This window comes from Mastigoproctus giganteus, chromosome 4 (genome assembly GCF_048544385.1).
Source record: "Mastigoproctus giganteus isolate SK-2022 chromosome 4, ASM4854438v1, whole genome shotgun sequence".
Classification (NCBI taxonomy): domain Eukaryota; kingdom Metazoa; phylum Arthropoda; class Arachnida; order Uropygi; family Thelyphonidae; genus Mastigoproctus; species Mastigoproctus giganteus.
In genome coordinates, this window is record NC_143578.1 from 189,754,853 (window position 1) to 189,778,919 (window position 24,067).

The following is a 24,067-nucleotide window of genomic DNA, read 5'->3' on the forward strand; positions in this document are numbered from 1 at the left end:
TGTTGAAGTTAAACATAAGAAAAGCACCTGGGGTGGATGGGATCTATCCAGTTATATTAAAGGAGGCGGCAAAGCAACTAAGCAAACCCTTAGCCATAATTATGAGAGCATCCTTGGACTCAGGGGAGGTTGCAACTGACTGGAGATGTGCAAATGTATCCCCAATTCACAAAGGGGGATTGAAGGGTGTCACGAGTAATTACAGACCAGTTAGTTTAACTTCTGTTCCGGGTAAAATAATGGAGTCACTGGTTAAAGATGCACTGCAGGATCATCTAGACAAGACTGCAGCAATAATTCGACACAGCATGGGTTTGTTAAGGGAAAGTCTTGTCTGACAAATTTGATAGAATATTATGATGTGGTTACAAAGGAACTGGATGCAAAAAATAATTTTGATATCATGTATTTGGATTTCAGGAAAGCTTTTGACACTGTTGCGCATGGAAGACTATTGTACAAATTGGAGCAGAATGGTATTAAGGGTACGTTGCTACAATGGATAAGAGGATGGTTAAGTGAGAGAAGACAGAGGGTGGTAATCAATGGATGCTGCTCTTCTTGGACTAATGTTATTAGTGGAGTCCCACAGGGTTCGGTGTTAGGTCCACTGTTGTTTTGTATATTTATCAATGATATTGATGAAGGTATATCAGGCGTAATGTCGAAGTTTGCAGATGATACAAAGGTTGGCAGGGTTGTTAATGACAGTAATGGCAGTGTGCTACTGCAACAGGATCTAGATAATTTGGGCAGATGGGCTAAGAAGTGGCAACTGAAGTTTAACCTTGACAAATGCAAAGTACTGCATATGGGTAGAAGTAACCCCAGAGAAACGTACCAACTGTGTGGTACTACACTTGAGGTAGTAGAAAATGAAAAAGACCTGGAAGTAATTGTGCAGTCAGATATGAAGTTTTCTGAGCAATGCAGACAGGCTGCCAGGGCAGATCATGGGGTTTTGTCAATGATATATAAGAATTTTGCTAGTAGGGAAAAGGAGGTGATTATCCCTCTGTATAAGGCAATGGTCAGGCCACGCCTTGAGTACTGCGTACAGGTCTGGAGGCCTCATTTTAGGAAGGATGTAGATTTACTTGAGCGTGTACAGAGAAGGGCAACAAGATTGGTGAGGGGAATAAAGGGATCCTCTTACCAAGAGAGGCTTAAGTTCTGCAAACTGCAGTGGCTGGAGACTAGGCACCTGCGTGGTGATCTGATTGAAGTGTATAAGGCCTTGAATGGGTTGAGCACGCCGAATTCTGATGGGATCCTTCCACTTGTTCAAATTACGAACCTAAGGGGGCATAAATTCAAATTAAGAAAGGACAGATGTGCGGAAATTTGCCTTTAGCCAGCGGGTGGTTAATTGCTGGAACAAACTTCCATCTGTCATTGTGGAAGTTGATAGGATGAATAAATTTAAGGAGGAACTGGACAGGCATTTGGAGGCAATGGTGTGATTTTTTTTTTTTTTTTTGGCTGATGCTGCATAAGCTCATACACTTGCTTTCTTGCATCAAATGCTACTGCTACTACTACTACTACTACCATTGTAGTCGCCTTTACGAAAGCAAAAACCCTTCCCTTTACCCCTAATGGTAGTTACCTCTTTGAGTAAATCCCACTTCAGCACACTGTGATCACTGCCACCTTTATCTGCAGATTCTTAATTCATGAAGAATCACTACTGATAATCAGATCAAGAGTATTACTCCCTCTAGTTGCCTCCCGAACATGCTGATGTAGAAAACAATCATCCAATATATCCACAAAAGCCTTGCTAGTGTGTGAGTGACCAACCCACAAATTCCAGTCAATATCTTGGAAATTAAAATTTCCCCCATTATAAGACTTTCTGATTTACTGGCCTCACTCTATTTCCCTGTACAGTTTCTTATTATACTCATCAAAGTCATTAGGCCTGTAGCACACTCCTACTCTCAATTTTGATCTTCCAATGCTTATTTCACACGAAACTGACTCGACACTGCACTGTCCAGCAATGTCGACTGGCTTCACTTCCTTGTATTTTATGTGTTTCTTAACTAATAGCATGACCCCTCCTCCCTTCCTATCCTGTCTATCCTTTCTGTAGACATTGTACTCCCCAAATTCCAGTTCTGCATTCCTTATATGTGTGTGACACCATGTCTCTGATATCCCAACAATATCTGCCTTTGATGTTTTGAGCAATACCTCAAATTCATCAAATTTATTTACCAAACACCTAGCATTGGTGTACACACAAGTATACATGCACCTGTTCCTATTCTTAGCTACCCTAACACAACCTATGTGTTTACTTGTACTGCAATGACTCCCAGCAGTCTCTGAAATATCCTGCATCTTCTTTTCCAGGCTGCTGCTTATTCCAGTAGAAATTCCAATGTTTGGAGTGTTGTTCATAACCGCCTTCACCTCTATGCCTACAAACTGCAGATTGTGCAGGCTTCAAAGCCGAACAACAAACCCTGCCATTTTCAGTTTGCCCAAGAAATTTTGTCAAATGTTGAAGCTGACGAAAATTACCTGCGGAGATTGAGATTTTGTGATGAAGCAATGTTTTACATATCAGTGAGGGTAAATCATCATAACTGCAGAATATGTGGATCAGAAAACCCTCACGCCATTCGTAAATTCAAAAGAGATAGTCCAAAGGTCAATGTCAGGTGTGCTTTGTTACGTTTGGAAGTTTTGGGGCCCTTTTTCTTTACGAAAAAACAGTAACAGCGGTGACCTATCTGGACATGCTACAGCTGTATCTGTTACCCCAGTTGGAAAATCATCGTGTTCCAGTAAGGTGGTGCACCACCACATTGGACTCTTATTGTCTGAAAATTTCTTGACATGCATTTTCCTGGGCATTGAGTTGGGCATGGTAGACTAATTCTGTGGCCTCCGTGCCCACCCAATCTTACGCCACTTGATTTCTTCCTGTGGGGATACGTGAAGAACATATCCCTGTGACCTCCCTCGATGAACTGAAGGTCAGAATTGTTGCTGCAATTGAGACAGTTACACTGCAAATGCTGGATAACACTTGGAGGGAAATTGAATATAGCTTGGACATCTTACATGCCACAAAAGGCATGCATGTTGCAGTTGTTTAGCATTCTGCAGTATTGATTCTTTAGGTAATAAAACTTTTTGAGTTACACTTTCTTATTCTGTAAGCAGTTTTATTTTGTTGTTTTCGGTTAGAAAATTATAGGCCACAGAAACCCTGACAATAATTTAGAACCACCCTGTAGAGTTTGATAAACTTTTGGCATCCTCTTCCCTAAAGGATTCCTCGTGTGAATTTAGATGAAAATTACCTATTCAATTTGTCTGCAACCTGAGCGGGGTCATCAACAGTTAACCCATAGACATCAAGTTGCCTAATATGATTCAACCCTTTCCTTCTACTGTTAATATAAGCATAGAAGTGTTTGCTGTTTTAATTTGCATTCTTTGCCAGAGACTTTTGATAATCTGCCCTAGCTAGCCTAACTTCCTTTGTGACTTGATTACAGACTAATTTATATCTACCATAGGCTTCTTTATTACCTAATAATTTATATGCATCCCATGCACTTTTCTTCTCTGCCATTTGTCTCAATAGTTCATCTGACATCCATTTAGGTCTACGCATTGAACAGTATTTCTTCGTTGGTATGAAAAGCCTAGTAGCTTCTTTGATTACTTCCCTGAATACTTCCCATTTAGAATTTGTTGTTGTTGGTAACATTATCATTTGGTCCCATTGCACAGAGTTTAAAAACTGTATGAGACCTCTGTAGTCACCCTTATGAAAGCAAAAACATTTCCTTTTACCCTCAACAGTAGTTATGTCTTTAATTAAATTCCAGATTAGTAAACTGTGATTGCTACCACCCAGTGTGTCCTTTTACCCGCAGATTCTTAATGCATGAAGAATCACCGCTGATAACCAGATCAAGGGTATTGGTTCCTGTTGTTGCCTCTCTAATATGCTGCTGTAAGTAATGTGAAGAGTAGGATTTTTAAATGACATATTATAAACTAGGGGAAAGGAGAAGCTATTTTACGAAATTACAAAAAAAAAAGTTTATGGTTGAATATGCATGAGAGTAAAATATATTTGAACTAACTTAACATTAAATACAAGATCAACCATCATACACAGAATTACAAATCACTAAATAATCTAACCACCTCGGTTTATATAATGGTGTTTAGTACTTACCTATAGCACTGCTGTGATTCGCATATGTTGTCCATGGTAGTACTTCATGCATTGATGAGAAAAAATAGAAAAGACTCCATGATATGATGGTGGAGAAATAAATGGAGCTGAATAACAAATGAATGACAGCAAGCATATCCACACCTAGTCAACATAATAACTGTCTGCTATAGAGAGAGAGCAGTAATATCTATCACACAGTATATAACCTAGTTTCAAAATAATTAGTTATTACAAGAAAGAAAAATACACATTCTTTCTCATAATTACTGAAAAGTACAGAAATACTTGAGCTACATGTAATTCAAAGTTTTAATTTAACAAATAATCAAAAAATTAATAATTTTTTTGTAAAATTAATAAGTAATAAAAACTATTCTGTAAAAGTCATGGCAGTAACAACAAGAAAATCAGAGATTTATTTCTAACTTTTAAAAAGTTTCTGAAATTGTAAATACAAGAACCAGCAGAATGAAAGTGAGCTAGTACCTCATACAACTAAATGTTAATTGTTTTCAGTTTGTCTATTTTTCAGGATGAAAAATCAGCATTTCTAGAGTGAAAATCCAAGAATACTATGACCTTCACATGGTTCTCTGTGGTAGATTAGTCAGCATGATATGTTGTTGTTATTTGGTTTTTAGGAGCATTAGCAACTAAGGCCATATTGCTCGGGGATATGCGGTGGTCATTCCCTGACCTTTCCGCATCCTTCGTATTTGGTGGTGACGGGCTCGAACCCCGGTCTAATCAAGAAGCGTGTGCTACGCACTGCTGCTCCTTCCCACCTGGCTACGGAGGCGCCCTCAGCATGATATACATCACTGTATGTCATTTGGATAGGTCTGAGTTTCATTCTAGTCAATCTGCAGAATTGAAGTCTTATGATAAGAGAGAGAGAGTCCTTATGTGTTCTTGATTAATCTGGTTATCTTCTCTGAACCTGTTCCCTGAGATCCAAATTCTTCTTAAAATGATGATTCCAGACCTATATGAACAATTCGAGAGTGACCCTAACCAGTATCTTATGCAATAGGATAATCACTTCCCTGTCCCCACTGCAAAATTTATATGCATCATTGAGGGAACACCATGAGCACAGTAGCCTGTTTTCTTTGCACAGAGAACTTCATGTTGGACTGTAAAATAACCCATTAGGTCACTTTCATTTTCTACCACCTTGATAAGATGAATCATTAATCATTTCCAAACTTGCTACTGATATGCATTTATTAATGTCAAACATCAAATGCCACTTCACATTCCATCTGCTTTACTTTTTCTAGGTCTTTCTGCAGTAGTGCACCTTAATTTCTGTCATTAACCATACTGTCAACCTTTGTATCATGTGCAAACTGAGAGATTAAGTTTGACATGTCTTCATCAATATTGTTAATAAATACTGAAACCAGTAAAAGGCCAAGCACTGTCCAAAAAAGAGCAGTGCCCATTTATAACCACGCTCTGTCACACAACCATACCTTTATCCATAGCAGTAACTTGCCTCTCATACCATATTGTTTTCTGAAATCTAAGTAAACAATGTAAAAATTATTTTTTTTATATTCAGTCCTTTGTTATTTCATCATAGTAGCAAATAAGAAAAAATCTCCCCTTAACAAATTTGTGCTGTGATTTCTGTATAACTGCATTCCTGTCAATATGATCCTGCATCTTTAACCACTGACTCCATTATTTTGCCTGGAACAGAAGTCAAGCTTACAGGTCTGTAAATACTCACTTTGCCCTTTGATCCCCCCCCCCATGCAAATAGGAGAGAGCACTTCTCTAATCTGTAGGGACCTCCCCTCAATCCAAGGATGTTCTCATAATTATGGCCAAGGATTTACTCACCTCTTTTACTGCTTCTTTTAATATAATTCAAAAGATTCCCTTAGCCTTAGATGTATTATTTACTTCTTACACTTCCTTCTCAGTCATCACAAAATCAATTAGCTCCCAAGTATAACTTGGTATACTTCTGGTGTTCTGATCCCTAAAAACATCATGTGTTAATTTAGATTGAAAATATTTAGTCACTCTGTCAGCAATCTGAAGAGGATCATCACTAGTTATGCCATTCATATCTAGTGAGCCAATATAGCTCATCCCTTTCCTTCTATTCTTAGCATAAACAAAGAATTCTCTGCTAATTTTCTTTACATTGCTAACTAAAGACTTCTCATAATCTTCCTTAGCTTGTCTAACCTCCCCCCCCCAGCAACATTATTAAAGACTGTTTATATTTACTACAGGTTTCTGTGCCCTCTGGTAATTAGCATTAGCATTAGTAGAGGCATATGATGCAAGAAAGCAAGCTTATTCAGCATCAGCCAAAAAAAAAAAAAAAAAAAAAAACACACACACCACTCCCATTTCACCCCTCCATTCGTTCGAAATACCTGTCCAGTTGAGCTTTAAATTTGTTTAGACTATCAACTTCAACAACAAGTGATGGAAGTCGGTTCCACCAACCAACCACCCGCTGGCCAAAGGCAAATTTCCGCACATCTATCCGACATCCGTCCTTCCTCAATTTGAATTTATGCCCTCTGAGGTGATTATTCTCAGCAAGATGAAGAATCCCATTGGCATTGAGCATGCTCAACCCATTCAAAGCCTTATACACCTCTATCAGATCACCTCGCCGGTGCCTAGTCTCCAGACTCTGTAATTTGCAAAACTTAAGCCTTTCTTCGTAAGAGCAACCCTTTGTTCCATTCACTAATCTTGTTGCCCTTCTCTGTATCCGTTCCAGCAGCTCTACATCCTTCTTGAAATGAGGCCTCCAGACCTGTATACAGTACTCAAGATGTGGCCTAACCATTGCCTTATACAAGGGAATAATCACCTCCTTATCCCTGCTAGAAAAATTCCTGTATATCATTGACAAGACACCATGAGCTACTCTTGCAGCTCGTCTGCACTGCTCAGAGAACTTCATATCTGCCTGCACAATCACCCCCAGGTCCCTTTCATTCTCCACCACTGTCAGTGTAGTACCGCAGAGTTGATACGTTGCTCTGGGGTTACTGTTTCCCATATGTAGTACTTTACATTTGTCAATGTTAAACTTCATTTGCCACCTCTCAGCCCATCTGTTCAACCATTCCAGATCCTGTTGCAGCAGCATAGCGTCAGTAGTGCCCTTAACAACCCTGCCAACCTTTGTATCATCTGCAAACTTGGACATTAAACTTGATATCCCATCATCAATATCATTCATAAACACCGAAAACAACAACGGACCCAACACTGAACCCTGAGGAACTCCACTAATAACATTAGTCCACGTTGAGCAGTGTCCATTGATTACCACTCTCTGTCTTCTGCCACTCAACTATCCCCTTATCCATAGCAGCAATTTGCCTCCAATGCCACACTGCTCCAATTTGTGCAGCAGTCTTCCATGTGCAACAGTATCAAAAGCCTTTCTAAGATCCAAATATATAATATCAAAGTTATTCCCTGCATCCAGTTCTTTTGTGACTACATCATAGTATCCAATCAAATTGGTCAGGCAAGACCTGCCCTTAACAAAACCATGCTGCATCTGAGCTATAACTGAATTCTTGTCTAGATGATCCTGCAGTGCTTCTTTAACCAGTGCCTCCATTTACCTGGAACAGAAGTTAAACTAACAGGTCTATAATTACTTGTGTCAGCCTTTGATCCTCCTTTGTGAATTGGGGTTACATTTGCACATCTCCAGTCTATGGGTACCTCCCCTGAGTCCAAAGAAACTCTCATAATTATGGCTAGGGGTTTGCTTACTTCCTTTGCTGCCTCCTTTAATATAACTGGATAGATCCCATCCACCCCAGGTGCCTTTTTTATGTTTATCCTCAACAATCTCTCCTCCACGTTCCTCTCAGTTATTACAAAATCATCCAGCTCCCTGCCAATGTTTACTTTACCTACATCATTCTCCTTCCTGAATAACTCCTCATGTGTGAATGTAGATGCAAAATACTCATTTAGATTGTTAGCCACCTGAGCAGGATCCTCAACCGTTGAACCATCAATATCCAGTGGACCAATCTGATTCATCCCTTTCCTTCTTGAGTTTAAATATGTAAAGAACTCTTTTCTGTTTTTCTTTGCATCCTTTGCCAAGGATTTTTCGTAGTCTGCCTTTGCCTGCCTAATCTCCTTTGTGACTTGGTTACAGACCAACTTATATCTATCATAGGCTTCCATGTCACCCATTAATTTGTATGTATCCCATGCATCTTTCTTCTCTGCCACATGTCTCATTAGTTCATCTGACAACCATTTAGGCCTAAACCTTGAACAATATTTCTTAGTTGGTATGTAAAGCCTGGTAGCCTCCAAGATTAGTTCCTTGAATGCTTCCCATTTTGAGTTTGCTGTTGGTAACATCGTCAGTTGGTCCCACTGTATAGAATTTAAATACTGTCTCAAACCATCATAGTCGCCTTTACGAAAACAAAAACCCTTCCCTTTACCTCTGATGGTAGTTACCTCCTTGAGTAAATCCCACTTCAACACACTGTGATCACTGCCACCTAGTGGTTCATTTATCTGCAGATTCTTAATGCATGAAGAATCACTACTGATAATCAGATCAAGAGTATTGCTCCCTCTTGTTGCCTCACGAACATGCTGATGTAGAAAATAATCATCCAATAAATCCACAAAAGCCTTGCTAGTGTGCGAGTGACCAACCCACAAATTCCAGTCAATATCTGGGAAATTAAAATTCCCCATTATAAGACTCTCTGATTTACTGGCCCACTCTATTTCCCTGTACAATATCTTATTATACTCATCAGAGTCATTAGGCCTATAGCACACTCCTACTCTCAATTTTGATTTCCCTATGCTTATGTCACACCAAACTGACTCGACACTGCCCTGTCCATCAATGTCGACTGGCTTCACTTCCTTGGACTTTATGTGTTTCTTAACTAATAGGATAACCCCTCCTCCCCTCCTGTCCTGTCTATCCTTTCTATACACATTGTATTCCCCAAATTCCAGTTCCGCATTACTTATATCTGTGTGACACCACGTCTCTGATATCCCAACAATATCTGCCTTTGATGTTTTGAGCAATACCTCAAATTCATCAAAATTATTTACTAAACTCCTAGCATTGGTGTACACGCAGGTATACATGCACCTGTTGCTATTCTTAGCTACCCTAACACAACCCATGTGTTTACTTGTACCGCAATGACTCCCAGCAGTCTCTGAAATATCCTGCATCTTGTTTTTCAGGCTTCTGCTCATTTCAATAGAAGCAGTGCAAGAATCACTTCCACCTCTGCCAGTGGCTACTTTTAATCTATTAGTCCTTGTATCCCCCCCCCAACTAGCAGTTTTCCGACCCACCTAACACTGCCTCGACAGCATCAGCAAAAATTCTTGCACCCTTTCTATTTAAGTGTATCCCATCCCTGTAGAAGCAATCTCTCCTGTTAACAAGTACAGTCCAGGCTGAAAAAAATTTTACCCCTTGAGCCTTGCACAATCCCTCCAGGGCCGAATTGATCGACAAGGCTCTCATCATATATTCCCTCCTATCGTGTCTGGGCAGAATTGCAGACAATTTATAATCATCCCAGGCATTTTTTCTCTCTGCCACTAGTCTCATCAGTTCAGCTGATATGTTTAGGTTTAACCTTGAAAGATATTATTTAGGTGGAGTAAAAAAGCTTGGTAGCTTTAATTATTACTTTCCTGAATACTGCCCATTTAAAATTAGAATCTGCAGTTGGTAACATCTGTCAGTTCGTCAAACCGAAAAGAAGTTAAGAACTGTCCATGACCACCACAGTCATATCTATAAGAGCAAAATCCCTTTCCTTTTCTCTTGACAATAGTTTTATTTTTATTATTATTATTATTATTATTATTATTATTATTATTATAGCTATATGGTGCAAGGAAGCCTGCGGCTTATGCTGCACCAGCCAAAAAAAAAAAAAAAATTCTGAATTACCCTGCGAGAGAGAGAGAATAAGAGTCAGCAGTAGAAGGAAATCACCAAGAAAGAGAAGAATCATGATATCCAGCTGAGGATCCTGGATGTGCCATGCACATACTCACCAGATGTGAGCCCCTGAGGTTAATATGCTTCAGTAAAATCTACTGCAACACATTGTGATCATTGATATCTAGTAGTTCCTTTATCTGCACAAAAAGATGTTATATACACTTATATCAGTGATGCTCTGAAGCCATTAAATAACAGTTTGATTTGTAACTTTCACATGTCTGGGAGAATTGAAGGGTGGGGTTTGTTTTGCATACAAATTTAAACATCTTAACATGGTTCTTAACAGAACCATGTTAAGATGTTTCTGGTTCTGTTAAGAACCATGTTAAGATGTTTAAATCTCGATCACCATCTGAAATAATCACCGTCTATGAAAAGACCATTTCGGTGGCTTTATCACTTTCATCCTTTAGAAAGAAGTCACGACCAGAGTTCAAATTTTGTCTTGAAGATAGGAGGATTGTTGAAGTTGTTCCAAATAATGCTGCTAGCCGATCTCATCAGAAGAGACTATGGTATCATCACATCTTATCCTAGATAATTCAGCCCACACAACATGCAAATCAGCCAGTGAGCATATATATACTTTTACACATATAACAGACAACAAAGACCGCATAAAATGCTATGAAAACAGTCACCATCTCAACTTCATTGTATATATGAGTAGAGTATGAGATTGGTATACTTCGATGTTACTGTGTGAAATTATTGAAATCATTGCAATATGTGAGCCCTTGCAAGTAAAATGGTGGTTATAATTACAGTCCTCCAATACCAGGTGGGAAAGACCATTTCAAACCAAGTTAGTGATTTTAACTTGGGTCAAGGAATAAAAATTCCTCGATACAAAGAATTTTTATGGTCTTCTTTTGCAACTGTTATACAAGTAAATACATGGGCCGTGTTAGGGTAACTAAGAGTAAGAATAGGTGCATATATTCTTGCATATACCCTAACGTTAGGAGTAGTAAATAAATTTGAAGTACTGATTAAGTCATCAAATGTAAACACTGTGGAGATATCGGACACATGGTGTCACTCACACATAAGCAATGCAAAATTTGTATATGGGGAGTACAATGTGTACAGAAGCAGAGGTCATGCTTTTACTTAAGAAGCATATTTAATCTAAGGCAGTGCATTCATTGACATGGGTGGCCAGTGTAATGTTGACTCAGTTTGGTATGACATACATACTGGAAAAACAAAAATGAGAGTAGGAGTGTGTTATAGTCTTAATAACGGTGATGAGCATAATGAACAACTATACAGAGAAATAGAGTGTACCAGTAAAAGAGTAGTATAAGAAGAGATAAGATAATGCAGTTTAAGTGTAACTTTATTGTGACATAGTGTGTTAGTCTCCCCTCCACGATGACATCTTCACTAAAAACAATGAATCTTATTATTATTATTATTATTATTAGCCATATGGTACAAGGAAGCCTGAGGCTTATGCTGCACCAGCCAAAAAAAAATTTCCGAGTTACCCCCCCCTGAGAGAGAGAGAGAGAGAGAGAGAGGAGAGAGAGAGAGAGAGAGAGAGAGAGAGAGAGAGAGAGAGAGAGAGAGAGAAATGTAGAAAGACATCACCAAGAAAGAGAAGAATGATGATATCCAGCTCAGGACCCTGGGTTTGCCAAGCCCATACTCACCAGATGTGAGCCCCCGGGGTTATCTTTTAATAATTGTGTTATAATGAATGTCTTATATATAGTAATATGACCTGGGAACTGATAAACTAGCAAATTGAAAATGTTATCCATTTTATTTATACAAACAGTTTCTTTAATTCTTCTCTATATCATATTCACTTTTGTGATTATCTTGAAATTAGGTTTATCCATTGTTAGAGGGAAAACAATGAATCATTTCATATGTGTCATTCCTAGCAAAATGTAAATCCTTACGATAAATACTAATATCAATACTGATAAATCTTTTTCCCCATCTCACTGACATAAACCCCAGAGAAACAGTCCCTTGAGAGACCTTTAATTACCTAATCCAATGGAGAAATTGATAGGCAAGATATGGAGAACTGCTGGCACTTATTTCATAGAGAAGGACCAGCACTTACAACCTGAAATGTACGCTATTAGTTCTACATAAGGAGTAGTATAAGAAGACATAAGATAACATAGGGTAAGTGTAACTTTACTGTAAACTAGTGTGTTAATCTTCTCTACATGATGCCATATTCACTACAAACAATTAATGCCATAATAGTTGTGTTATAATGAATGTCTTCTTAAAGTACATAACCTGGGAAGTGATGAACATCTAGCAAACTGAAAATGTTATCCATTTCAGAATTTAAGATGTTCACAGAATTAAAGCAGCAGTTAAGTAAACAGTTAAATTATAACTATATAAAACTCTTCCTACCTTTCATTAATGGAATGATTGTTTTCAATGTGACACCATCAATACTCATTTGTCCAATTGTTTTTTCCATGCAGTAAACAGGAAACCCCAGGAAAAATGATAAAATTAGGTATGGGACTAAAATGATTCCTGAAAATAAGGAAATGTTGATATGTTTAAAAAAAAAAGGAAGAATAGTATGGGTGATTTACTAAAATTAAATTAAATTAAACTAAAAGAGGCATGATACCACATCTAATGGTGAAAGTTAACTTTATTTGCTTAGCTTTCATTATTAGAAGTAGTATTGTGTTTATTTTGTTTATTTATTTACATCCAGTATATTAAATTACTAAACATTGATATACAAATGGAGATGGACTCTGGATTCACCTTGAGGCCAACTTAAAAAGCGAGGGGGAATAAATTCCAAAACCACTGGAAAACAGCTTCTAAAAACTATAAACACATAGGTATGAAACAGTGTGAACTGATTGTACTAAGTGTAAGTGCATTTTTGGGACTACAGAAAATAAAATGAACTTTAATCATTGACTGTGGAATCAAATATCTCCTTTCATTTAATTTAATTTAGTTATGTTAAAAAACTGTGTTTTGAGTTCAATTATTAGTTTTAAAGTTTTGACTATTAAAACTGTCTTTCGCATCTCACATAGTGACATATTATAGTAAAAATTGAATTAAGAACCGTTGTATAGTTTTTTAATTCCATTACTCTTTCTTTTAAAAGTTTACATTGTGACACTTTTGTACACAAAAAAAAACAGCAAACATATTCAAGGACAATGTTTTTTGTGTGCTAGGTGCAGAGACTGTGAAGAAATTAGGTGCCAACTCAGCATTCTGATGGGCGTCTATGAGAGATTGAGGTGTAGGGCAGATGCCCTCAAGAAAATTAATGAGGGGCCCATAAAGCTCTCAGCTGCCCAACTCAATGCCAGAGCTCACTCCTGTGCATTAGGCAACACAACAGCAATCTCCACAGCAGAATGCTCTGGTCCCGCAAGAGCTAGTTATTATCAGTGACTCTATCGTCAGGGAGATGGGGATTATATTATGCAAAAATGATAGCGGGAACAGGACCAAAAGTTGATGGATGACGTTGTAGAGCAGATATCTTCCAAGGGCACAAAAGGTAATAATGTTGTACACGTTGGCACTAATGACCTTAAGAGTAAGAGATCTGCAGATTTACTTAACAGATACAGGTCAATGTTGAAAAAAAGTTGCCAGATAGGGTTAAATTTGAAAGTGTCTGCAATTCTGCCCTGACACAATAGGAGGGAGTATATGATGAGAGCCCTGTCAATCAATTTGGCGCTGGAGAGATTTTGCAACGCCCATTGGAATTTTCTTCAGCGTGGTCTGTGCTTGCTAACAGAACAGCCTGCTTCTACACAGATAGGATACACTTAAATAGAAATGGGTGCAAGAATATTTGCTGAAGCTATCGGGGCAGTGTTAGGTGGATTGGAAAACTGCTAGCTTGGAGGGATTCACAGAATAAAGATTAACAGTAGTCGCAGGCAGAGGCGAAAGTGATTCTTGCACTGCTTCTATTGTAATAAGCAGCAGCCTGAAAAGCAAGTTGCTGGTGATTTCAACAGCTGCCGGGAGTCATCATGGAACAAGTAAATACATGAGCTGTGTTAGGGTAACTAAGAGTAAAAACATGTGCATGTATACTTTGCATGTGCACTAATGCTAGAAGTATAGTAAATAAATTTGATGAATTTGAAGTGCTGATCAAGACATGAATGGCAGATACTGTTGGGATATCAGAGACATTGTGTCACACAGACATAAGCAGTGCAGATTGGGAATTTGGGGAGTAAAATGTATACAGAAAGAACGACAGGGTAGGAAGGGAGGAGGGGTTATGCTGTTAGTTAAGAAAGACAAAATCTAAGGAAGTGCATCCAGCTGAAATGGGTGGAGAGTGCAATGTTGAGTCAGTTTGGTGTGTCATAAACACTGGGAAAGAGAAAATGAGATTAAGAGTGTTATAGGCCTAATTGAGTTGGCCTCCATAGCCAAGTGGTCAGGAGCGGGAGTGCAGTAGCACACGCTCTTTGAGTAGACTGGGGTTCAAGCCCCCAACTGATAAATACGGTCAATCTGTCAACCGGCACTGGACCAGCATGGCAGATTATGGTCCATTTCCCTCAGCATGAATTGTTGAGGAGGCTTCCATCCTACAGTGGGTTGATAATGGCTGCAGTTTACCTTTTTTTAGGCCTAATGACTCTGATGAGTACAACAAACAATTGTGCAGAGAAATAGAGTGGGCCAGTAAATCAAAATGTCTTGTAATGGGGGATTTTAACTTTCCAGATATTGACTGAAACTTGTGATTGGCCATTCGCACACTAGCAAGGGTTTTGTGGATTTATTGGATGATTGTTTTTTACAGCAACACATTAGAGAGGCAACAAGAGGGAGAAACACTCTTGATCTGATTATCAGCAGTGATTATTCATTCATTAAGAATTTACAGATAAAGGAACCACTAGGAGATTGATATGGGATTTACTCAAAGATGTAACTACCATAAAGGGTAAAGGGAAGGGTTTTTGTTTTCGTAAAGGTGACTACAGTGGTCTCAGACAGTTTTTAAATCTAAAGAGTGGGATAAACTGATGATGTTAAAAACAGTGAATTCTAAATGGGAAGCCTTCAAGGAATTAATATTGGAAGCTACTAGGCTTTTCATACCAACTAAGAAATACTATTCAACATTTAGACCTAAATGGATGTCAGATGAACTAATGAGGCTTGTGGCAGAGAAGAAAAATGCGTGGGATGCATATAAATTATCAGGTGACACAGAATCCTATGGCAGATATAAGCTAGTCTGTAATCAAGTCAGAAATGAGTTTGGGCTATTGTCACATGCACATGTGAGAAAATAGAGTTGTCACCGCAGCATATATGTACCATACCTAGGCTATGACAACGCAGCACATATATAGAGTACATGTCTAGGCTATTGAATGAGTTCTAATATGTACAGTAAATTTTCAACTTAAACTTAATTGAAAACCATGTTATAGTGAAACCTGTGCTGTTTGAAGCCATGCTAAGGTATTGCTGTACTTGGATTTCAGAAAGCTTTTGATACCGTTGCACATGGAAGACTGATGTACAAATTGGTGCAGTATGCATTAAAGGCAATTTGCTGCAATTGATAAAGGGATGGTTGAGTGGGAGATGGCAGAGTGTGGTAATAAATGGACACCGCTCTATGTGGACTAATGTTATTAGTGGAGTCCCTCAGAGTTCAGTGCTTGGCCCATTGTTGTTTTGTGTATTTATCAATGATATCAGTGAAGGTATATTAGGCTTAATGTCCAAGTTTGCAGATGATACAAAGGTTGGCATGGTTGTTAATGATAGTAGAGACAGTATGCTACTGCAACTGGATCTAGAAAACTTAGGTAGATGGGCTGAGAAGTGGCAACTGAAGTTTAACATTTACAAATGCAAAGTACTGCATATAGGTAGCAGTAACCCAAGAGAAATGTACCAACTGCTACCCATATGCAGTAGGGGGTGGCGGTAACCCAAGAGCAACGTACCAACTGTGTGGTTCTACCCTCAGGGAGGTGGAGAATGAAAAAGACCTGGGGGAAATTGTGCAGTGAGATATGAAGTTCTCTGAGCAGTGTAGGTGGGCTGCCAGAACAAGTCATGGAGTTTTGTTAATGATATATAGGAATTTTGCTAGCAGAGACAAGGAAGTGATTATCCCCTTGTATAAGGCAATGGTCAGGTCACACCTTGAGTACTGTGTACAGGTCAGGAGGCCTCGTTTTAGGAAGAATGTAGAGTTGCTAGAACCAGGGCAACAAGGTTGGTGAGAGGACCAAAGGGGGTGCTCTTACCAAGAGAGGCTTAATTTAGTTACAGCATCTGGAGACTAGGCACCTGCAAGGTTATCTGATTGTAGTGTACATCAGCGTAAAGCGAACCGCGGTATAATGCGGTTATCTTTACGCTAATTCACTATAACTATTCTTATATTATAACCCATACCTGACTATAATGCTGTTAAAAACAGCATTATAGTCAGTCTTTTACAGATTGCATTTTTGGCATATTTAATGAAATCGTTTCATTAAATGGAGTTGCTAAAACTATAGCTTGAAAATGACTTGAGAAATTTTCCCACGCTCAGTGAAATTTTCTCACACACTAATTTAATTGCAGTACAGTGACTTGTTATGTAGTTCCGAGATCAACATTTTAAAAAAATGATCAAGTATATGGCTTGTAATATTTGCGTTATATGCATTTATCCGAAGTCTAGTCATCACTCAGTACAGTATTAGACATTGTGCGTAACAGACAGTTTACTCGAACATTGTATCATAATTAATGCAACCAATGCAGTTACATTTTCGAAGAGTTAATAATGGCAGATAAGAATGAAAAAGCAATAATGTCTGGACTCAGTACGAAGACTATAAATGTAAGAAAAAGACTGAATTTGAAAATTAAAAAACTAGTACGCCTGGTTGAATAGATTTAAAATCCAGGGAGAAGCTGCAAGTGCAGATCAAGGAGCCGAAACTTTCAAAACAGAACTTGTTAAAATTATTGAAGAGGTGTATTATGTGTTTTACTTCTCAACAAGTTTTTAAAATAGATGAAGCAGCATGTTTTGGAAACTAATGCCTAAAAGAAATTTCATATTGAAAGAAGATAAAACATGCCAGGTTTCAAAGTGGCGAAGGATCAGTCGACTTTATTGTTGGGTGGTACTGCTGCGGGGGATTTTAAATTAAATCGACACATTTTTCATGATTAAATTCATCAATTAAATTAAATCAATTAAAATAAATTTAGATCAATTAAATTCACAATTTTTAATTAGAATTTTAAGTTTAATTTTGATACGTAAGTAGTTACCACATAATTATATACATATGTAATGCAGAATATTTTATATGTACAAATATTTGAATATTAAATATTTTGACCGACATTTGTGTATCTTTTCACTACCGTTTATTATTGATTAGGAAATATCCTATGGCACTGACCGCAATTCACAAATACATATGTTACCTTATGAGAATGCGGCGCTTGCTTAGCATGGATTCACTTAGCGCTCAGTTTTTCTGGAACGAATTATCAGCGTTAAGCGGAGGTCACCTGTATAAAGCCTTGAATGGTTTGAGCAGGCTCGATGCTGATGGGATACTTCCACTTGTTCAGATTAAGAACCTGAGCAGGCATAGATTCAAATTGAGGAAAGACAGTTGTAGAATAGATGTGCGGAAATTTGCCTTTAGCCAGTGGGTAGTTGACTGCTGGAACAGATTTCCATCTGTTGTTGTGGAAGTTGATAGCTTAAATAAATTTAAGGCTGAACTAGAGAAACATTTGGAGTGACTGGATGAGTGAAATGGGAAGGGTTTTTTGTTTTTGGCTGATGCTGTATAAGCTTGTGCTCTTGCAGCATATGCCTCAACTAATGCTAATGCCAATATACAACACTCTTGTATAAGTCCTAAAACTAAAACATAAAAGAAAAAGTTGCATCTTTTCTATTGATGCTATATACGAGATGTTGCAATAAAGTTTCCAGACTAGCGAAATAAAATTAACACATAGGAAAAGAGCTTAAAAAGTGTTTTATTTTTATTCAAAGTAATCACTACCTGACTGAATGCACTTATTAAACCATTCTAAAAGTTTCCAAAAAGAGTCAGCAAACGCTTCCAAACATGTGGTGTTCAGTTTGACAGTTACATTTTACTTTAAGTCTTCAACATCGTGAAATCTCTTTTCATTGAGGGAAAGAGATGTCTGTCTTTTTGGTACACTGATTTTATGACTCCCCACATCAAATTTTAAAGCAAATGCCTTTATAGATTCTTTTTGTTTTTTAATATCTGACACAGTCTGTTGACCAATACCAAATGCTTCAGCAATTTTGTTTCCATTTTTGAGAAGGAAGAAGAGGTTCACTGGTGCTAGATCAGGAGTATGATTGATTTGTACAATGCCATGCTTCATCTGAAATGTCTTCAAAACAAGCGTAGAATGGGTGGGGGCATTGTCATGCAATAAGAACCAACTGCCTTTCTCTCAAAATTGTGCTTCAACAGTCTTTGAAGTATCTGTATGTAGAATGTGGCATTCACTCTCCCTTTCAGGTAAAAATTCCTTGTTAATCACACAGTTTGTCAAAAAACACAATCTGAATTGTCTTGATCTTGGATTTCTGTAAACAAACCTCTATGGACCTTGCTGGTGAATCTGATCATCAACAGCACTGCATGCTCTGATGCTTCATCCCTGGGTTATACTGAAATGCCCAATACTCATCTCCAGCGACAATACAGTCGAGGAAATTAGGATTGTCTTGACAAGTCTTTGCATGATAACAGTCTGTTGCTTCTGCTCATCTGTAATGTAGTGTGGCACAAATTTCGCCATAACATAGTTGGTATGTTCTTCTGGTACTAATGTTCCCATATTCAGTACTTTCCATTTGTCAATGTGAAATTTCAACTGACATTTCTCAATCCAACTGCCTAATTTTTCTAGATATTGTTGCAGTAGCTTATATCAATTTATATCCTCATAAATCAATATAAACTACTGACTTAAAGTCTGGGTTTCAGAAGCTGAAACCTAGATATTAAGCCTGATACACCTTCGTCAATATCATTAGTAAAAACAGAAAACAACAATCAGCCCAGTGTTGAACCCTGGAGTATTTTACTAATAGCATTAGTCCATAAAGAGCACTGTCCATTAATAACCACTCTCTGTGATTTCCCACTCAACCATCCCTTTATCCATAGCAGTAACTTGCCCTAAATGCCATGCTGCTTCAATTTGTCTAGCAGTCTTTTATGTGCAACAGTATCAAGAATGTTCCTGAAATACAAGTGCAGTAAATCCTCGCTAATCCAGATAAACTGGGGTGAGAGGTCATCCGAAATAAGCTATAATCTGGATTAGTGAAGCAAAAGAAGCCCAAAAAGACAAAAAAAATTAGGAAAACAAATAAATGGAAAATTCAATGAAAAAAGATCACTGTAAAGCCTTTATTTAAAAACTATAAAAGACAATACATTTATCCATTGATAGAAGACTCAGGTGTTGTACTTGGATTTGAATGTAATAATGCAGGTTTGAAGAAATGGTTATCTGAACAGATCTCTGATGTTGTTCTTTAATTAGGAGCTCCCTCACAGTTCTTAGGTGTTCATTAATACTCCTGCAATTTTTGATTTGTTGAAGAGTTCACATAACTGATTACTGCATCAATGCTATCTCTTGCAGAGCTAAGAAGTTTCTTCTTAATTGTAGATTCTTGTAGTTCATCTAGTTCATTATCTGATTCTTCTTCCATAGCAGAATCCTTAATAATATCTGCAGCAATTTCTTCCTCTGTCAGAAGCTGAAATCCAGGATCTCCTTCTTCCAGTTCGAGCCAATCTTGAATATTTTCTTGTGTTATTTCAGTCTCTCTAGAGGACTTTCAGACCAAGCCGCCCTCAATACAGTCTGAAAGTCCTCTAGCTCTAATCCCTTAAAGTCAATATCACCATCTATATTTTGCAAGAGTTTTTTACAGCAATTCAAAGTTTAAAGTTTGCTTTTTAGTGTCCCACTATGCATTGGCCAAGTTGAAGATAGCAGACGATATTGCATGATTTGATATTTTCCAGTATTCTTCTTCCTCTTGCATTGTTATCTTCATTTATTCTGTCTTCCAACATTACCATCACCTCATCAAGAAACTTGTGCTTGTAGAGCCTCTTGCAGGCCATAATGATGCCTTGGTCCATGGGCTGTATTAAGGCAGTTCTGTTTGGTGGCAAAGCCAAGCACTTTATTTTACCATCCTTACTGGATATTTTTTTTTAAAATCTGGATGTGCAGGGGGATTGTCAAGGATTAGAAGTGATTTGATCTGGTAATCTGAAAATTTCAACATTTCTTTTTGGTACCTCTTGACTTCAGGTATGAAGTGGTTATGGAACCAATTCTTTGTAATTTCTTGTGTGAACCAAGCATTTTGGGAGTTGTAGTATACAACAAGCAATATATGCATACAGTCTTTTAATGCCCTTGTAGTCTTAGCCTTGCTGATCACTTTTTTTCCACCCTAGTGTTGATTGATCTGTACAAGAGGCTTGTGTATTTTCTGGTAGACCACACCAAAACAGTCCCATTTCATCATCATTATATATTTGAGAATAACAAAGACCTGATTGTATGATTATTATAATTATTTAATATATTTTTTTTAATTGGCTCACTTCAACTTCACCACTTAGGGTTTCAGCACAAATTTTTCTATTAGTGATATTGTGCCCCTGTCTAAATCACCACAGGCATCCTGAAACTGCAAGTAAAATTGTGTAACTTCAAATGCTTTGCAAACATTTCTGCTGCTGCCTTTAGTTCAACACCATACACACCAATTCCACTTGATTGCTGTGAATATCACTTAAATACAGCTTCTTCCAGCAACACTTCTTTTGGCTTTTTTAATGTTTTGTCTATTTGATACACTGCTTTTATCACTCCCCATATTGAATTTTAAAGCAAGTGCCTTTATATATTCATTTTGTTTTTTAATATGTGGCACAGTCTGTTGGCCAATACCAAATTCTTCAGCAATTTCTTTTCCAGGAACACCATTTTCAATTTGTTCTATCACTTTGAGCTTGTTAATGATAGTTAAAGTAATGTGTTTTCTTTTTATTCCAGTATTCAATTCCTTAGAGCCCCATAATTAAATAAAATATGTTAACTTATGTACATACTATATATATACATATAAAGAAATAAACAAATGAAGTGATATAAGCAATAACATCCATCCAACTCAGTATCAAAAACAATATTGAACAACATGCAACACAATATATGTATTTTCAGTCTCTCTCTCTCTCTCTCTCTCTCTGCACAGCTAATCAGTGCACCTTTCAAAGTACTCAACTGCGAACAGAATTTTTCATATTTCGATCCTTATTATCCGACACCCCTTCTCTGACAACCATCTTATGGTGCCGTGGCAAAGAACCCAAAGCCCTACACCTAATTCATTTAATCCTAAACATGTGGGCTTGCTGAAAGCATCCAATGACTGTCAACCTTCAACCAGCAAAGACATAAAAGCAGAAATCATGAAATATATTAAAACCAGGCTTTTTCCAACATCACAGCACCGCTGTGGAGGTATTGAATCAGATTTACAGGAAATCAGAGCCTTCCAGGATATCAGGATCCCTCAGTTTGTCTGCAGAAGACCTAGTATCATTATATTTGATGTTGATGAGGCATCAACCTAGTTGAGGAAATGTGATCCTTTAAATTCATGGCATGTAATCCCAGGAATTTAAAACACCACATTTCCAAGTAAGAGATACTGGAGGATATAAAGCCCCTGTACTCAACCAAGTACAGATCCAACTTAAATTGGGTCACTGATGTGACACCTAGGATTAGGAATCTGCTTAATGCACAGCAGAGAATCTTCATTAGATGGGCATCCCATCGCTTCAGGGACTTGGTCGTAGTAGTAAAGTGCTTCCACTGCCAGGGGTACACTATCTCGGGCACACCTAAGCCAGATACACTCAGAAGGATCCCCTTGCAGGCACTGCATAGAGACTGGGTACCGTTTCAAGAACTGCCCTATAAATACAACCAGCCAAGTGTCTTAACTGTAAATGGGTGAACAAATCACACAATCGCTCTGGGAGAGAAAACACTTGACCAATGTACAAACAAGCAACAGAAAGTCTTAGCGATCAAATCAAATCCACTATGCCGTTATATGAATTGACCATTTGGCATATTAACACACAAAACTTAGTTTCCATTTCAAGAAAGGGAGGAGGGGTGATGCTGTTAATTAAGAAACATAAAATCTAAGGATGTGCATCCAGGGGACATGGGTGGACAGTACAGTGTTGAGTCATTTTGGTGTGACATAAGCACTGAGAAACCAAAGTTGACAGTAGGAGTGGTTTATATGGCTATTTACTCTGACAGATACAATGAATAACTGTACTGAGAAATAGAGTGGGTCAGTAAATCAGATTGTCTTATAATGGGGTATCACCCCAGGGGCTCATATCTGGTGAGTATGGGCTTGGCACACTCAGGGTCCTAAGCTGGATATCATCATTCTTCTCTTTCTTGGTGATTCCCTTCTACTTCTGACTCTTGTTTTCTCTCTCTCTCTCTCTCTCTCTCTCTCTCTCTCTCTCTCTCAGGGTAATTCAGAGTTTTTTTTTTTATTTGGCTGGTAATAATAGTAATAATAATAATAATACTAATAATAATTAATAATAATAATACTAATAATAATTAATAATAATAATAATTGCTTCCAGTGCATGGCTCATGAGTGGGACCCTCTTCCCCGAGACTGAAGGATTCATGCTCCCCATCCAAGACTAGGTAATCAACACCAAAAACTATAGAAAACACATCGCCAAGGAGCCCAAAGTGTTCAATGACACATATTGATGATGCCACCTGGCATCAGAAATGATCCAAAACATTACCGAGGGATGCAAGGTGATCACTCAGACAGAGTACATTCCTAGACACGACAAGGTAGCCAGGATAATACATCAGAAGCTAGCAAGAAAATACCAGTTGATTGAAGAAAGTGTACCGTACTACAAGCACTGAGAAACATAAGCACGAACCCCAGGCAGTACTAGAGATCCCAACCCACAAGCTGTACTGTGACCGCGCCATAATAACCAATAGGACAATCCCGTACAACAGACCGGACATAACCCTTGTGGACAAGAAGGAAAAGGCTATCTATCTGATTGACATAGTGATATCCAACATTAGCAACCTGCAGAAAACCCATGGGGAAAAAATCAGGACGTACACGAACCTAAGACAGGAGATCAAAGAGATGTCTCATATGCAACTAGTAAAGACCATCCCAATCATCGTGTGAACCACATGTATGATGCCAAAGATCCTGCATAACAGCCTAGAAGCAATAAGTCTACCAGCACACACCTACTAGGAACTCCAGAAAGTTGTGATCCTGATCACCTGTAGGATAGTCAGAGAGTTCCTAGACCAACAGTAACACCAAACATAACAACAACCACCCCATATACTTGGTAGCAATACCCATCACGAGGTGGAATCCCCAATCAGTGAGAAATAATATAAGAGCAATAATAATAATAATAATAATATAAGGTATAAGGTATGTTAGTGTCTAACGGCTCCTGGGATTTCTCCCATCTCCGCGGGTGTACATTGTATCGGGGCCAGAGATTTGAAGTGTGTGGGGGTCATGTGCTGTATATTGCGTTGTGCCCTTTGTTCCTCCGGTCTATTAGCCGCCGAGCCCCTAGTGGGACCCGACGTTACCACACCATGCCACGGGGAGGCTGACCGGGTGTACCACTGTAGCTAGAGTATTC

At 38.2% G+C, this 24,067-nt stretch overlaps 1 protein-coding gene across 1 annotated transcript in view; it reads right to left on the minus strand.

The window, feature by feature from the left end:
• Nucleotides 1–19,854: 19,854 nt before the first annotated feature.
• LOC150087275 (TATA box-binding protein-associated factor RNA polymerase I subunit B-like) overlaps nt 19,855–24,067 on the minus strand; it is a 308,013-nt gene continuing 303,800 nt past the window's right edge. The window contains exon 14 of the mRNA XM_090372434.1: nt 19,855–20,084. Coding sequence (XP_090228560.1) covers nt 19,855–20,084 — 230 coding nt within the window. The remainder of the gene's footprint in view (nt 20,085–24,067) is intronic.